General features: G+C 38.7%; 1 protein-coding gene across 3 annotated transcripts in view; it reads right to left on the reverse strand.

Annotated features, from left to right (window-relative positions):
• NELL2 (neural EGFL like 2) overlaps window positions 1-18,295 on the reverse strand; it is a 404,650-nt gene that overhangs the window by 341,385 nt on the left and 44,970 nt on the right. Inside the window, exons 1-3 of one of the 3 annotated variants that reach the window (XM_047868430.1) lie at window positions 4,411-4,539; window positions 3,574-3,659; window positions 3,004-3,132 (exon numbers count right to left, since the gene is read on the reverse strand). In XM_047868430.1, coding sequence (XP_047724386.1) covers window positions 3,004-3,132; window positions 3,574-3,628 — 184 coding nt within the window. In that variant the 5' untranslated portion in view covers window positions 3,629-3,659; window positions 4,411-4,539. Of the gene's footprint in view, window positions 1-3,003; window positions 3,133-3,573; window positions 3,660-4,073; window positions 4,208-4,410; window positions 4,540-18,295 lie in introns of those variants that run through there. The other 2 variants (XM_047868429.1, XM_047868431.1) reach the window with 2 other exon arrangements.

Below are 18,295 nucleotides of genomic sequence, written 5' to 3' on the forward strand. Positions count from 1 at the left end.
TTTTTGTGGCTATGAGTCAGACTGAAGCTAGAAATACTTAGATTTTGATGTAGATTCCAAACTGTTGCTTGGATACTTTTTCCTTTTGAAAATGATTATAACTGGCACACATAAAAAGCCACATTTATTAAAGGATGATCTAATTTAGCATCTTCTTACTTCAATTTCCAATCCAGCTACAAATCAAATTTCAACAACAACAAAACAATTTTAGTGATACTAAATTTTTAGTGATACAGTTGCTATTATGATAAAAACCAGATATGACTTGGAAATATATTCCCACTTGCTTTTATTATCATATATAATAAAATATAATTATTAATATAGATTCATATTGCACAGTAATTTACAAAAGTTATTTATAGTTTCAAAAAGCACTGAATTACAAGCATCTTAAATAGCACCACAGAGAATAATGAAGTAGTCAAAAGGAGAAGTAATATTAAATGAGCAAAAATCATTGGGAAATTATATGCTGAGATTTCTTTATTTTAAAGCTAAGAGACAAAAGAAGATGGTTTTATCACTGCAGGAGAAATTTAATGGTTCAAAATCTCTTCCATCTATATAGAACATATTTGATAGCACAAAGTAACTTATCTGATAGGTTCATGTGAAATCTGAGAGCATCTCACAAGTTTTGTAATTTGTTACCATCCTGCTATGATATTTGACACACTATACGAAAATATCTGCAACACCCTCAATTGACCATAAATCAAATCCATCAAATCTTCAGAGTCTAAAAGCTTTTGTCTCTCTAAAAGCCATGGAATTCCCGTGAAGCAGTAGGAATTAGAAGTGGCTTCTTAACAATATTTTCTAATAGCAGAGAAAAGATATTTCCAAGGTAATGCAGAACTACCAAGCAGAGCCAAAGATCCACCTGTTGTCAATTGATAATCTAAATCTCAGAATAAAAGAAGTTAGTAGAGCATAATCAATAGATCAGTAACATATGCCTACTGAGAACACAGCAGGTAGCAAATACTTGCTGATTGATTGGCTATATGAAATAAAGCTCATAATTTGGCAGGAAATGAAATTTTACATCTTCAGTTCTCAAAAACTAGATTTGTTAGGCATTTACTCAGTGCAGGGCTTAGTACCAACAAGGAAATAAAATCAATTCATTGATATGCATTGATAAGTAGTTACAATGGACAATTCATTTGCAACACAATGCCTACCTTGATGAACTGGCAATTTAAATAAAGATGAATATTAAATATTGCTTTAAAAAAAGTAACCAGGAAAAGATATTTGTGCCTTGAGACTATTTCCTAGAAATTGTCTAATTGTCTAGCATGAGAACATAAAATCACAGTCCTGAAGGTTTCTAGTTGTGACAGCTCAGATACTCTTCTGAGAAAACTAAGAACACTAGTATAATTTAAAGGAGCTTTGGAAATGTTAAGGGCACTTCAACATCATTTGTTTATTAGGAGCGTTAGCTTCTGTAAAGCTTTTCAGTTACTCAAATTAGCAGTCCTGAAATAACTTTGCTTCCAGTTCACAGGGACTGAAAATCAGAGGTTTTAAAAAGAAGAAAAAAGGAAGAAAAAACCAGAAGCTTATCCCTAATGACACTTCTCTTCCACTTTGTGAATTTTGCTGACAGTCTAGTTTTATTTCCTTCATTAGATTTAGTCATTCTTTTTAAAGGATTCGATAGCTAGGCTGCACCTCTACCCCTCCCCCCAAAAGACGTTTCAGTAAATAAAACATCATCACAAATATTTATCACAATAGAAATAGTTAGTGGGCTCACCATAATTAAAACAGAAAATTACATTTTTTATAAGAGTAAGCTTGTTTTAAATAACTGCAGCACATGTCAATTTCCTCCTTTTCCCGTTGTAAGCTTTAGTGCTACTGTCCATGGTGACACATACTGGCTATGTCAGGCAACAACACCACTACAGAGACATTCAAGTTTTATTTTATTTCTGTTTCTTGGTGGCAGATTTGCTGAAGTGGTTTTATTTTGCACATCCAACTCTTTAGTAATTATGAAGCCATGGCACCAAAATCACACAAGAAAACTCAGGGTGACTAGCTTAGTCAGTTCATCAGCTACGTTACACCAAACTTCATTTCTCTTTTGCCTTCATCTGTACTTCACCATATATGAAACGAATCTTTCTGTATGTGTTTAGCTACCTTTTAGAATCTCATATTACATCTTTCCACAAATCAAGCAATATTCAAAAGCTTTGGTAAATCAAAGGTGACAGCTTGATGTATTGGAATTTGCTTCAAACTATACTTCTATATATAAATTATAATGTAGACATTCGTGTATGGCCAACGTCCACTGACTTAAAAGAAAAGTTTTATTATATTAAGTATACAATTAATGGTGATACAAGATATGCCTTTGAATTAAAATTTATTTGAAAGATTTTCAAAATCATATTTAAGAGAATATTATTCTTTCTCTTGACATTGTTAGAGTAGAATCGTGATCTTTCAATAAGAAATCGTTTTACATATAGTATGTTTGTGATATACAGTAGATAAAATTATTGAGAGGTATTCATTTTTCCAGAAAGCTACTCCACATAAAGAAATTCTTCCCAACCAGGCACCATTGTACCTAGAACTTTCAGAGAGCAGTGTCTTAACTAAGATTAAGCTATCCTATTTTCTACCTAAATCAATTTCACCCAAATGAGGCGTTTGTGCTATAATTCATTGTTCCCCAGACTCTAAAATCAACCATCTGCCATCGGAGTTTCTGTACAGTAATTAAGGAACTATCCATTAGAACTGGCAAGAGTACAAAGTAAGGAGGTGGGGGCGGGAGGGGAGAAAAACCAAACCACTTAAAAAGAGATGGAAGGTGTGTGTCTGTCACGTTAACCCCTCCATATCTCAGGTCCAGATTACTGTCATCATCCATGAGGCAATACAGAAGTTAGGAGGAGCTGCGAGGCCAACTCCCTCCTGGGTTATCGGAACTGAAACCGCACTGGGGACTCGGCGCGCACTCCATACCTTGAAAGAGAAAGGCTTTCGTCCCATTATGCAGCCCGGGGACCTGGCGCACTCCAGTCGTGGACTCCCCAAGTTCTAACTCTGTTAAGACGTCAATCTGTAGAGAGGGGTCCACACCAAGCCCCCAAACTGGTGGGAGGGTGGGGGAGAAAGAAAAACCTCCATCAAAATGCAAGCCTCTTCCTCCAGGGCAGCAAAGAACCGAGTCTAAGAGATAATAATTGGGAACTGATGAGGGAGGCGACTCCCTCCTCCGCCGTGCGAAGCCTTACCTGAGATCAGCAGCCAAGCTTTAAATAGCGGAGCACCCAGTCCCATTTCCCTGACCTACTTTAAACCCCTCTCGGTGCAAAGTTCCCCCTCGGCCCTCAGACCCCGGACTAGGGGTGTGACCCGCCCTAGCTTCTCCAAGGCAAGCAGAGAAAAATCCAAATGCAAACCCACCCCCTACTCCAAGCTTCCCACTCCAGACCTACTTCAGATTGAGGAAAAGCAAGGCGTCCCTAACCAGCTCCGGCTGCCCCCAGGCGGGGGCCATCCCATCCCCCGCCCCATCTCTGGGCCACTCACCTGCTCCGAGACCGAAGATCAAACAGAATGTTCTCAGTAAGACCCGAGACTCCATGGTGTGGAACTGCTCAGTCCATCGTCTCCCTCTTTAAAAATAAAAATAAAAATAAAAATAAAAATAAAAATCGAAGAGGTTCTCGGAATCAAGCGGGAAAATAGCGTTTGTGTCTCCTGCCGCTGCCTCGCATTTACTGATTAGTAGGATTAATATGAATTGGTTCCCTAAGAAAAAAATGGGAGGACACCCCAGGCACGTGAAGAACTTGGACCCTCCAATGCGCACATCATTCCCACACGCAGAGCCGAGGCGGCAGCGCCGGCAGAGCCGGGGGCCCAGAGGGAGGGGTCGGGCTCACCCGGGGGCTGCTCCGCCGGGGAATTAGCTCCGGAGCTGAATAAAAGCAGCCGAAGTCACGACACCCCCAGAGGAAGGGAGGCGGCCCCAAGAAAGCCGGGGGTGAGGCTGCCCCGCACCCGCCCGTCTTCCCCACCGCGCGAACCTGTTGTAAAAGCAGAGACAATGGAGAGAGCGCCGGAGACGCGCGGAGGAGAGACGGCTCCCCCGGAGCGGGAGGGGCAGGCCCGGGGAGGCGGGGAGACCAGGAGTGGGGAGGGACCGCCGAGGGCGAGGCCAGGCGCTCAGCGTCCCTCTCCAGCACGGGGCTCCTAGGTCTCCAAGCCCCGTCTAGCGAGCCCCGGAGCTGCTGCAGCCCCGCCCTCCGATCCCCCCACCCCGCCCCCCGCCCTCACTCGCTGGCCCCGGGGAAGCCAACCTCCTTTCGGGATCGAAAGATCTAAATTCAAGGTGCTAAGTTGATGGGCGGTCTTTGCTCTCACCCCTTGATTTGGGACGCGTGTCTTGAAAGACAGACGGGAGAGAAAGGACCACCCAGTCGCAGAAGGCAAGGCTAGGAGACGCGCTCGCCCGCCCTTTAGGCAAAGGAGGGAAGCCCGCGTATTGTGTACTGGGCTCCGAAACAGCCCCGGGGACTGGAAAAGGAACTCCCTCTCTGGGGCGTGCGGCGGAGGGCTGCCAAAGCCAACTAGACTCTCCTGGTGGGGCCGGACGAAGTAGAGAGAGACAGGGGGAGGCGGGAGGCGAGCCTGGAAATCCCTGCGAGCCCTAGCGGAGAGGTTCCCTGCCCGGGGCGGGGCGCTGGAGAGCTTCCCAGACACGGAAGGCGTCGGGGAGAACTTATCCTGGAACTGCTGGACAGCTCCGGGACCTAGAGCGCCCCCTGCCAAACAGCGCTGAGAACCGGACTCTTGGTTCTCCAGGACCAGCACACAGCAGGAGACAAGGGCAGCAGAGCGAGTGCGCCTGTCCATGCTGAAAAGAAGAAATGATAGGTAGGTGGATAAATGGATAGATGGATGGACGGATGGATGGATGGATAGATCCATGCATGCATAAGAGAAAGAGAGCAGAGAGAGAAGAGAGAAATAAGCGGAAGGCAGAGCCTGGGCAAGAAAGAAGAGCGCCCCCCGCCCATTGTTGACCACACTCAAGCACTCAAGTAGGCTCTACACACCCTTCCCACCTACACGCTAGGACCATAACAGCGAGGTCATTTGAGGTCTAATTCTCAACGCACAAAAGTATATTCAAGGTCAATTGCACATATTTTTCAACACAGCCCTAAAATTCTGAGGTAAATCTCAAATAACAAAATTCAATGCCCATATTGAAAAGAATTTCAAAAGTGATTAAAATGTTAATTGCTCCAAAGATTGAGTTTCTTAACCTTCCATCCAAATAGATTCTGAATTCTCTAACAGGATGCTGCACAGCTAGTTACCAAAATAACTATAGGGTACAGTCTGAGTCTCCAGTAGAGAAATATGTACTATATTATACTATAATGGGATGAGGGGGATGTTTTAGCTCTATTCTTGGAATTTTTAAGGAAAAAAACAGAATCTGGACATTTTTTCAGTTCAATTTTTAATTTTCTCTATCAAATTTTCCACTTGAATGTATTTGAAATTTTTTAAAGTTTAAGAAAGAAATATTCCAGTACTTACATGAAGTATTGTATGAAATTTCCTAAATTTGAAAAAAAAAAACATAATCTAGTTGAATTGATTAATTCAAAGGAAATTATTCATCAGGAAAATAAAGATTTTTCTATAGGAGTACATCAAAAATATCGGATTGTAATAAGTATCTATAAATGTTACATAAATTTCAGATAATGGAATTATTTAATATTCTAATAAGAAGGAAAAATAACTATACATATACATACATATTTACATGTAGAAGTTGTCCCAACCTATATGTACTCAACCAAATCACAGAATCAGGAATACTCTCCAATCTCTCTGATGCTCACCTCTTATATGCTGAAAGCTGATAGTAAGCTTATCTCTACCCCCCCACACACACACAGACACACACTTACCCTCTCTCCAGAAGAGTGGTATTTCGTATCCAAAATTATTGCAGTTGAAACTGCTACTATAATTATGTGACCTAATTAAAGTAATGGAAGCCATTAAAATATGACTACAGAGAGAGACAGAGAAGAGTAAGCTATTTCTATAAAACTAAAGTATAAAGCTTTGGAAACCTGTAAGAAAAGTGAGTCATTGTATTAGGTACGGCAGGGTCATCAGCCTGGGTAGGGGTTCTCAACTTTAGAGCTATGGACATTTTAAGGTTGGACACTTCTTTGTTAGGACTGTCCTGTGCCTTGTAAGATGATTAATAGCATCCCTGGTCTCTATCCACTTAATGCCAGTATTTTCAATATTTCATTTTATCTATATGTCCTGTAATTATACCTTTTTGTGTACCTCTTAAATGGATGCTCTAGGGAATACAACATACATACTTAACTTTTCACCATCTCCTCTATGGTAGATGAAGTATGAGGTAGTCTCTATGCTACCACTTCCATTGGAATGTGGAAACTTTACCAGGATATTGGTCCTTCTATCTTCCTTTATGTTGTCGTTGCCTTATGTATTAAATCAGCATACACTGAAACTTCCTTCAGATAATGTCAAAACGTTTGCTTGAAGTCACTGTGGGAGGCATAATAATGGCCTTCCCCACCCTCCAAAAATACGTGTCCTAATCACTAGAACTCGTGAATGTTACCTTACCTAGTAAAGGGATTTAAGGTTGAGGATGGAATTAAGATTTCTATTCAGGTGACTTTAAAATAGATTATCCTGGATTGTTTGGATGTGACCAATAAAATCACAAAAGTCTTTACATGTGCAAGAGAATGGCAGAAGAGTTCAGAGTGGCCTAAAATGAGAAGAATTTGTTTTGCTGTTGCTGTCTATGCAGATGGAAGACTACAGAAGGACCGTGAGCCTAGGTATGTCAGTGCACAGCCTCAAGAAGCTGGAAAATATGAGAAAAAGGATTCCCCCTACATCCTTGGAGCAGAACAGAACCCTGCCAATGCCTTGATTTTAGTCCAGTGAGATTCATTTGAAGCTTTTGAGCTACAGAACTATAATAAATTTTTGCAGTTTTAATCCACTAACTTTGTGGCAATTTGTTTCAGCATTCACAGAAAACTAAGGTAAATACTCACCACATAATGAAAAGTTCAATTGAAATAATAGATTCTACTGACCCTGAAAGGATTCCCTTCTACCATATACAAACCTAAACAAAATGTTTAATATTGTTTTATTCATAAGAAGAAAGAGGGGCTCCTGGGTGCCTCTGTCGGTTGGGCATCCGACTTCGGCTCAGGTCATGATCTCGCGGTTTGTGAGTTCGAGCCCTGCATTGGGTTCTGTGCTGACAGCTCAGAGCCTGGAGCCTGCTTTGGATTCTCTGTCTCCCTCTCCCTCTGCACCGTCCCCTGCTCATTATCTGTCTCTCTCTGTCTCAAAAATAAATAAAATATTAAAAAAAGTTTAAAAAAAAGAAGAAAGAAAATTCTCAGATGCTATGAGGAAAAAAGTAGCTGGAGATTGGCAGAGAAAGAAGTAGCCAATTCAATGATTGGGCGAGGGCAGGACATAGGGCTTCAGACTCAATGGGGGCCCTAAGACAATGGGGTAGGATTTTAATATCCACACAAGAACTGGAAACAATGAATTATGGCCAAAGCCAGAAGAGGTGAAGGTGTTAATGGTCCCTCTGATAAAAATAGGAAGCTTTGAAGGATTATACTGTACATAAAAAGAAACTTTAAAAAATTTTGTACATTTGTCTAAGATGTGACAAAAGTGCCTTCCAGCTGCACATGACCACAGGTGGAAAATAAATTCATCTATAATAAATGTCAAATCTCAAGCCTTGCCACTTGCAGACACACAGTATAAAATTACACTCCCTACTGGTGTAGGAATTCTACAGACAGAAATTAGAATAAGACCCACAGAGTGTCCTGAAGAAGAAAATGTAAAACTTCTATTAAGGGACCTTCCAGCACCTCTAGCATGTGAGGAAAATTTCTGATGAGGATAAGATCACAATATAATAATATTAATAATAATAACAACAACAACGACGACGACGACAACAACACTGGAATAAAGTACCATGAAAGACAGTCAGGAGACACCACACGGAAAAAGACCATTAGTATCTCATGAACTCAGAATATCATAAAAATGTGAAAGTATAAAATAAGTATGTTAAATGATTAAATTTTTTTGTGAAGGAATACAAAAAAATAATGAAAGAATAGAATTGTATGAGAAAAGATTAGGCAGATTTCAAAGGAAATCAAATAGAACTTCTGGAAATACAGGTATATTTAAAAACAATATTTAAAAAACATTGGCTAGGGGCGCCTGGGTGGCTTAGTCAGTTCAGCACCTGACTCTTGGTTTTGGCTCAGGTTATGATCTCATGGTTTGTGAGTTGAGGCCTGCATTGGGCTCCAGGCTGACAGTGCGGAGCCTGCTTGGGATTCTCTTTCTCCCCCTTTCTCTGCCCCTCCCCCACTTTCTTTCTCTCCCTCTCAAAATTTAATAAATAAACTTTAAAAAAATGGCTATAAAAAAAGCAGCAGATAAAATAGACCTGAAAATTAGTGAGCAAAAAAATTGGAGAACAAAAATTGAGAACTGAGAATGCACCAAGAATGATAAGATGAAACACACAAAAAAATCTATGAATATTAGAGTTAGAAGATCCAACACAAACTACTTAAAAGATATGGAATAAGAGACTAGAGAGAATGGAAGCAGACACTATTATAGGAAATATTTAAGCAACAAGTAAAAATCTTTCAAAAGTTAAAGATATGAGATTCTAATTCTGGGTAAGAGGGAATAAGCACACTCCCCTCTCTCTCTCCCATTGAATGCTATCGAATCTGGACAGAATGCATGTAGTATTTGAGGACTCAGAAAATTAAATAGCAGCAGGCAAACTGAGAAAGAAGACCAGAGTTTGAAGTACAACCATACTGGCACTGAGTACTTCTAAGAATAAACCACCACCCAAGTCACAGACTGCCTATAAAAGGCTAGTCAAAATTTGCAGTCTAAATCCAATTGAGGCATTTGCCTGCTTGAAAAAAAAAAAAAAGAAAGAAAAAAAAAAGACATTCTCTATAGTACTGAACAAAACTCAGAGTCTCATAACATAATATTAAAATATTCAGGGGGTGCCTGGGTGGCTCAGTCAGTTAAGCATCTGACTCTTGATCTCAGCTCAGGTCATGATCTCATGGTCTGTGAGGGTGAGCCCCACATCAGGCTCCGTGCTGACCTTGAGAACCCTACTTGGAATTCTCTCTCTTGCTCTCTGTCTCTCTTATTCTCTCACTCTCTCTCTCTCTCTCTCTCAAAATAAATAAATAAACAAAATTAAAATATTCAGGATATAATCTGAAATTATTTAGCATATGAAAAACCAGGGAAATTTCAACTTACATGAGAAAAATATAATCAACAAACACTAATGCCAAGATGACACAGACATTGGAATTTATTTTTTAAAAAAAGACATTAAAGAGCTATTACAAAAATGCTCCCAAAAAATAAAGGCAAATACTCTTGAAACAAATAATAAGACAGAAAGTGGTAGCAAATAAATAAAAGTAGAAATTTTAGACCTGAAAAGCATAATAACCAAAAATTTTAAACTCATTAAAATGAGCTCAGTAGTAGAGATGACAGAGGAAAGAGTGAGCTTGATAGGTCAATTGAAATTATCCAATCTGAACAACAGAAGGAACAATTTTTTTAATTAATATAGCAGCAGTAATTTCTGAGATGAAATCAAAAGGACACTATTTCATCAGAATCCCGAGAGAGTTCAATACCAAAATAAGTATTTCAAGAAATAATGGCTTAAGACTCCTTGAATTTGTCAAAATATGTAAACTTGTGGATTCAAGGAGCTCAGTAAATCCCAAAGAGGATAAACTCAAAGTTATCCATGACCAACCATATCATAATTAAACTGCTGAAAACAATAAAAAAAGAAAACTATCACAAAGGAAAAAACATTGAAAGCAATCAGAGAAAAATGACACATTATTTATAGGGAAGCAACAATTTAAATGAATACAGACTTCTCATCAGAAACCACAAAGGCTAGATGGAGGGGAATAACATTTTTTAAAGTGTTCAAGAATACTGTCATCCCAGAATTCTGTATCTGGTGAAAATATCCTTCAGGAATAAAGATGAAGGAAAAAAATATTCTCAGATGAAGAAAATCTGAAAGAACTGGTTGTCAGCAGGACTACTTTGAAAGAATTGCTACAGGAAGTTCTTCAAACAGAATGGAAATGATAACTGAAAGACAACTAGCATATCAGAAATCAAGAAATAGCAACAGAAATGGTAAATATCTAGGTAAACATAATAGACTATTCTTTTCTTGAGTATTGTAAAATATGTTTGATGGTTGTATTCATTTTCTATTGCTGGTATAACAACCACAAATTTAGCAGCTTAAAATAATACAAATTTATGATCTTACAGTTCTGTAGGTCATAAGTCTGATACTGGTCTCATCAGGCTAAGCTCAAAGTGTTGATAAGGTTGTATTCCTTTCTGAAGTCTCTAGGAAAACCCTTTTTCAACTTCTAGAGAGTGCATTCCTTGGTTCATTACCCCCTTCCATCTTCAAAGCCAGCAACAGCAGACTAAATCCTTCTGACAGTGCATCCTCTGTTTCTCTGACTACAGTTTGGAAAGGTCCTCAGCTTTTAAGCACTTATATGCTGACATTGGGGTCATCTGGATAATCTAGGATAATTCCTCCACCTGAAGGCCCTTACCGTTAATCATTTGTACAAAGTCCTTTTTCATGTCAGGGGACATATTCACAGGTTCTGGGGATTAGGGTGTGGACATCTGTAAAGAGACATTCTTCTGGTTATCATACTGATTGAAAGAATTATTTTAAAATTGTCTAAAGGGAGGGGCACCTGGGTGACTCAGTCCATTAAGTGTCCAACTTCAGATCAGGTCATGATCTCGTGGTTTATGAGTTTAAGCTATCATCTGTCTCTGTGCTGACAGCTCAGAGCCTGGAGCCTGCTTGAGATTCTGTGTCTCCCTATCTCTCTGCCCCTCCCCTGCTCATGCTGTCTCTCTCTCTCTCTCAAAAATAAATATTAAAAAATATAAATTAATTTAATAAAGTAAAATTGTCTAAAGGGGTTTCAAAGTATATATATTTAATGTATAAAACAATCACAACATAAAGAGATGAGGATAAAGGAACCAATATGGTGATAAAGTTTCTATATTCTAATTGAAGTGGTAACATATGAACTCTAAGTAGACAGGAAAAATTAAGTAGTATATTTTATTCTCTAGAACATTAATTTAAAAAGCTATACAAAGATATAGTTAAAAGGTACAATAGATGACCTGGAATATGAAAAAATATTCAAATAACTTGAAAGAAGGCAGGAAAGGGTTAAGACAAGTAGAAGGAATAGAGACAAAAGAAATAATAAAATTGTAGACCAAAATCCAAACGTATCAATAATGGCATTAAATATAAGTGGTTTAAACACAACAATTAAAAGACCATGGTTGTCAGAATGAACTTGAAAAATATAACACAACTATATGCTATTAAAAAATTCGTTTAAAATATAATGCGGTAAATTTAAGGCAAAAGGAATAAGAAAAAAATATACTATGCAATCATCAATCAAGAGAAAGTTCAAGTGGTTATATTAATGTCAAAAAAGTAAACTTTAGATCAAAGAAAATTACCAGGGAAAAAAGAGGTACATTACACAACAATAAAAGGATGAATTTACAAGAAGACATAATAATCATAAGTGTGTCTGCACATAATAGCAAAGCTTCAAAATATATGAAGCATTTGCCCTAGAGAAATGGTGACAGAACTGAAGGAAGCAACTGACAAATCCACAATTCTATTTAGAAACTTCTTACATTCCTCTCTCATAATCAATGGCAATCTCTAGTCCCAGATAATTCCAATGCCAAATTCCACCAAACATTTAAATAAGAAATAACATCAGGAAGACACAAATCTTCCACAAAATAGAAGAGGTAGGAACAATTCTCAACTCTTTTTAAAAGACTAGCATTACTCATACCAAAACCAAAGACAACGAAAAACAAAAAACAAAATAGAACATAGAACACGTATCTTTTGAACATACATGCAAATCCTCAACAAAATATTAGTAAATCAAATCAAACAATATATAAAAAGAACAACAAACATTCCAGGCTCTGAGCTGTCAGCACAGAGCCATATGTGGGGCTCAAACTCACGAACCGTGAGATCATGACCTGAGCTGAAGTCAGACGCTTAACTGACTGAGCCACCCAGGTTCCCCTGATTCAACACTTTAAAATCAATCAATGTTTGGGGCACCTGGGTGGCTCAGTCGGTTAAGTGTCCGACTTCGGCTCAGGTCATGATCTCATGGTCCGTGAGTTCAAGCCCTGCGTCGGGCTCTGTGCTGACAGCTGGAGCCTGTTTCAGATTCTGTGTCTCCCTCTCTCTCTGACCCTCCCCCATTCATGCTTTGTCTCTCTCTCTGTCTCAAAAATAAATAAACATTAAAAAAAATAATAAAATAAAATCAATCAATATAATCTGCTACTTTACAATCTAAAAAATATAAATCACATGATCATATCAATTGATGCAAGAAAAGCATTTGACAAAATTCAACTATTGATGACAAAATAAATAACCCACTTGTGACATAAAAATAGAAGGGCATTTCTCAATTTAATAAAGGATATTTTAAAAGATCCTGCATTAACAAGCCAAGAAAAAGAAATCAAAACCATTCAGGTAGGAAAGGAAGAAATAATAATTTTTTTCCCTAGACAATTTGGTCATCTACATTTAAAAATTCCAAAAGCATCTTTGAAAAAGCTATTCTTTTTTTTTTTGAAAAAGCTATTCTAATAGCTATTAGAACTAGTAAGTGAATTTAGCAATGTTACAGAATATAAGGTCAACAATACAGAAATCAATTGTGTGTCTACATGGTTGAAAGGAATCATTGAAAATATAAATAAAAAACAATACCATTTATAATAGCATTAAAAGACAAAAATGCAAATGGATAAATCTATAGACAAGATTTAACACTGAGAATTATGGAACATTGCTGATGGAAATTAAAGGAGGTCTAAATGGATGAAAAGATTTATCATGCTCATTGATAAGAAGATTTCATGTTAAGGTATCAATAATGTAGGTCTACTTATATAGATCTACAGATTTAAGACAATTCCAGCCAAAATACCAGTAGGCTACTTGATAGCAATTGATAAGCTGATTCTAAAATTTATATGTAAAGGCAAAGAAAATAGAAAAGCCAAAAATAATTGAAAGAGAGAAAAATTAGCGGTGCCTGAGTGGCTCAGTCAGTTAAGCATCTAACTTCAGCTCAGATCATGATCTCATGGTTCATGGGTTCCAGCCCTGCATCTGTCTCTGTGCTGACAGCTCAGAGCCTGGAGCCTGCTTCAGATTCTATATTTCCCTCTCTCTCTCTGCCCCTTTCCCATTCACACTCTGTCTCTCTCTCTCTCTCAATGATAAATAAACATTAAAGAAAAAGAAAAATTAGAGGATTCACACCATTTGACTTCAAGCTTCTATAAAGCTATACATCAACACAATATTAGGATGAGGACAGACATATAAATTAATGGAATAAACCAAAGAGCATAGGAATAGACTCACATATATGCTTCTTGATTTTTTATGAAAGCATAGATATTTCAACGGATAATTTATAATTTTTTAAATTTTAATTCCAGTATAATTAACATACAGTATTATATTAGTTTCAAGTGTATAATATAGTTTCATCAATTCTATACATTACTCGGTGTCATCATGATAAGTGTACTCTTAATCCCCTTCACCAATTCACTCATTACCTCACCCACCTCCCCTCTGGTAACCATAAGGATTTGGGGGCAGTTTGGGGGTGGGGGGTTGTTTTGTTTTCATAGAGAGAGCACACACACAAACAGGGGAGTAGGGCAGAGAGAGAGAGAGAATCTTAAGCAAACTCCACACTCAGCGCAGAGCCCAAAGTAGGGCCCAATCCCACAACCCGGGATGATGACTTGAGCAGAAATCAAGAGTCAGACACTCAACCAACTGAGCCACCCAGACTCCCCTCTGGTAACCATCACTTTGTTCTCTGTAGTTAAGAGTCTGTTTTTTGGTTTATTTCTTTTTCTCCTTGTTCATTTGTTTCTTAAATTCCACATATGAATGAAATCATATGGTATTTGTCTTTCTCTGACTGACTTAACTTCACTTAACATTATATTCCCTACACCCATCCATGCTATTATAAATGGCAAGATTTCACTATTTTTTATGGCTGAGTAATATTCCATTATATATAATATATATAATATATTATATATATATATATCACATCTTCTTTACTCATCCAGATATAAATGATAATTTTCAAAGTTTCATTTATTTAAGTAATCTCTATACCCTACATGGGACTCCAACTCACAACCCTGAGACCAAGGGTCGCATGCTTTTCCTGCTGAGCCAGCCAAGTACCCAGATAAATGATAATTTTTTAACAATGATACTTGAACATATATCCAATAAAGGACTTCTAATGAAATGATATAAAGAACTTTTATATTTCAATAAGGCAAAAAATTCAATTAAAAAAGAAAACAAAATATTTAGACACTTTACAAAAAGAGATATATAGATGGCAAGAAAGTACATGGAAAGCTCCCCACATCAGTACTCATTAAGAAAACCCAAATTAAAATCACAGTAAAATACAGAATTAACAGAATGGCTAAAATTAAACAGGCTGTCATTTCCAAGTGCCAATCAGATGCAGACTGACATAAACTCTGACTCTTGCTGGAGGGAATCAAAATGGTACAGGCTTTTTGGAAACCTGTTTAGAAACTTCTTATATAGTGAAATACTCACTCTTGGGTATTTATTCTGGAAAATTAAATCAGATTTCCTCAAAAAGACCCATCTCTGGGGCGCCTGGGTGGCGCAGTCGGTTAAGCGTCCGACTTCAGCCAGGTCACGATCTCGCGGTCCGTGAGTTCGAGCCCCGCGTCGGGCTCTGGGTTGATGGCTCAGAGCCTGGAGCCTGTTTCCGATTCTGTGACTCCCTCTCTCTCTGCCCCTCCCCCGTTCATGCTCTGTCTCTCTCTGTCCCAAAAATAAATAAACGTTGAAAAAAAAAAAAAATTAAAAAAAAAAAAAAAAGACCCATCTCTGAATGTTTATAGTAGCTTTATTCATTTTAACCAAATGTAGAAATAGCACAAATATCTACGGACTGATAAATGGATAAATGAATTGTGATAAATTCATACGATGGAACACCACTTAGCAATGAAGTACAATGAACAATGAAAGCAGGCAATAATATGTTTCTTCCACACATTGACTGTCACAAAGCCTGGGATGATGACGGAGTGATTCTGGACTCTTTCCCTGTTCCCTTCGTTTTACATTAACAACCATCAGAGGGGGTGCCTGGGTGGCTCAGTCGGTTGAGTGGCTGACTGAAGCTCAGATAATGATGTCGGGGTTCATGGGTTCGAGCCCCGTGTCTGGGCTCTGTTCTGACAGCTCAGAACCTGGAGCCTGCTTCAGATTCTGTGTCTCCCTTTCTCTCTGCCCCTCCCCTCTGGCTTGCACTCCATCTCTGTCTCTCTCAAAAATAAACATTAAAAAAAAATCATCAGAGTATCTTGGTTTCTACTCCAGGGCTCAAGGCAGAGTGGTTCAGATTTGCTTAGCCAACCACACACTCAGACATCTCCCTTACTCCACATGTAGCTTGAAAGGGCCTCACACTTCAAGACTATTTATGAGGTTTTGTTGAAACAATAGGAACACAGAAAATAATAAAATGATTCTGGAAGTAGAATTGGACTAAGCACAGTACAAAGAGAAAAAGGAGATTGATAACATTAAATAGCAAAAAGAAAAAGTGTAAAAGCAAAAAGATCAGCATAAAGAGGCAGTATCTCAAAGGGAGAATGATATGGAAAAAGGATGGTAAGTGGGGAAAATAGAATTTTTATAACAAAGATGCCCTTCCTTCCACAGCACACTCTTGCTCACTTGTGACAGTGGAAGGTAAAAGAGATGCCCACTGGGGACATGAGAGAAGGTTAGCTTTCAGTCAACATTCTTTATACTCTCTACACACTTTGAACTACTCACACACCTCAACTGAAACTTTCTAAGAAAAATAAGACAAATGTTGTTTCAAACAGTTCTAGAGACAGCATGGTGAAAGATACAAGCTTGGAACTTGCTCAGAAGCTTTGGGTCAAGGCTTTGTCCCACCTCTTTCCTGAGCCAAACACAACCTCCCTGCACCTGCTTTAAGGATAGCATAATAACTAAAGCCTATCTATCCCAGGGCTGAGGAGGGTCAAGTCCACTTAAAAAATCACTACGCAGTATTTAAATGCGAGTTCTTCCTGTTGTCATATTAAACTATGCCACATCAGGGTTGGCCTGTTTATGTCATTCACCTTAGTGATTCAGTTATCATAATTCAAAATAATGCTGATTAAAATTAGTCCATAGGAATAAGCAAGGAAAAGAAAACTGGAAATGTGATTATGGTTAACGAACTATTGTGAGCCTTTTTGGTTAAAATATATATATAGTGTTCTGACCACAGCACTGATTTACTGCCTTATCAAATGATATCAGTCTCCAAGAGCTATGAGTCACTGGTTTAAAAACTTATCCCACCACACAGCCCTTATTTTTAACTGCCAATGGACAAGCAGAGTGAGCATTGGCTGCTTTTGCCAAAACACTGCAATACTTACTGTTCATCTAAACAGAATAAAGCATCCACGTGGACCCAGCCAGTCTGCTGGCTTCTGGCCTTACTTAAGGTTTTCTATTAAAAGACGGGGCTTTGTCTAGCATTAAGATACAAAGTAACCCTCCTTAGAAGGGCTAAAGGCTACCATATTCTTAGTGACATCCAAAAGCTAGTTTTACTTAGATTTCTCCCTTCACCCTATAAACTCACCTCCAGAAATGGTAAATATAGACATCATAAGAATTTCATTTTCAAAGGAAGATTTTTATTTGGTTCTGCCACTGCTATCATCAGAAATCATTCTCTTTTTTTTTTTCAAAGGCTATACAGAACCCACACCTTAAAGAACATCTCTTAAATTCAGACCTCAAGACACAATAATTCAAAATCCTCCCTGACTCATCACATAATTCTTACTAGTGCTTAGCTACTGACATTAGAATCTTCTTTTCGATGAACATGTAGTTGCTAGATGGAAAGTCCAGAACATGTTTCCCAAATACATGGCTTGAGAACAAAGATAAGTTTATGTTAGTATCTTAAGAGTCTGGCAGGGACCCAGAATCAGCGTGAGCTCAGCCAAAGTGTCTGTGCACACATATCATCAAACCCTCTGACAGGAAGAAATGCTTCAAGAGTTCTGTCACCATGCCAGGGACAGCCTCTATTTCCAGCTTTACTGTCTTGGCCAAAGGCTGGAGCTGAGAATGCAAACTGAACGACAGAGTTGCTGAGTGAGCAGGAAAAGAAATGTGCGAGTGGTGAGGGGTGCTGGGGCCATCCTTCTTTCCCTGTGCAGGCTGACTGTTAACATTCACAGTGCTAAGTAAGGGACTTGCTGGGAAGACTGGCCATCACTTGCAATCACAGCAGAAGCTGGGGAAGTTCTAATTTTGCACACCAAGACAAAGACGAGTCACGTAATTTGTTCAAAATCGCACAACGAATTAATTTCAGAGCCAGCTCATAAGATTCGTTGTCTTAATTTATTCATTTACTCAACAGGTATTTGTAGAGGTCCACCTATGTGATGAGCACCAGGCTCTGTGCCTCAGATGAGCAAATCTCAACCATGGTCCAGGCACACTTGGGCAAAAGAGTCCTTATGAACAGCCACAGACTAATCTAAAAATATAACTGCTGCCACTAGATCTTCTGAGAAAAGGATATGCCATCCCCTTGGACTTTCATGAACAGCTACATGAAATGTTACCCAGGGCCAACCTATACTCCTCTGACCAAATCTTTCATTATCGCCCCCACTTACTCTCTCCAGCACATCTTGGGTGTTCTTCGAACCAGCCCAGTATGTTCCTGCCTCAGGAATGTCACATACCCAGTTTTTGCTGTCTGGAATGCTCTTCTCCCGCACAGCTGCTTTACTTCTTTCCAACGTCACCTTCTCACCTTCTCGGTGAGGTCTTCCCAAACAATCTGATTTCCAATTACAAAACCCC

The sequence above is a fragment of the Prionailurus viverrinus genome, chromosome B4, assembly GCF_022837055.1.
Source record: "Prionailurus viverrinus isolate Anna chromosome B4, UM_Priviv_1.0, whole genome shotgun sequence".
In the NCBI taxonomy this organism is placed as follows: Eukaryota; Metazoa; Chordata; class Mammalia; order Carnivora; family Felidae; genus Prionailurus; species Prionailurus viverrinus.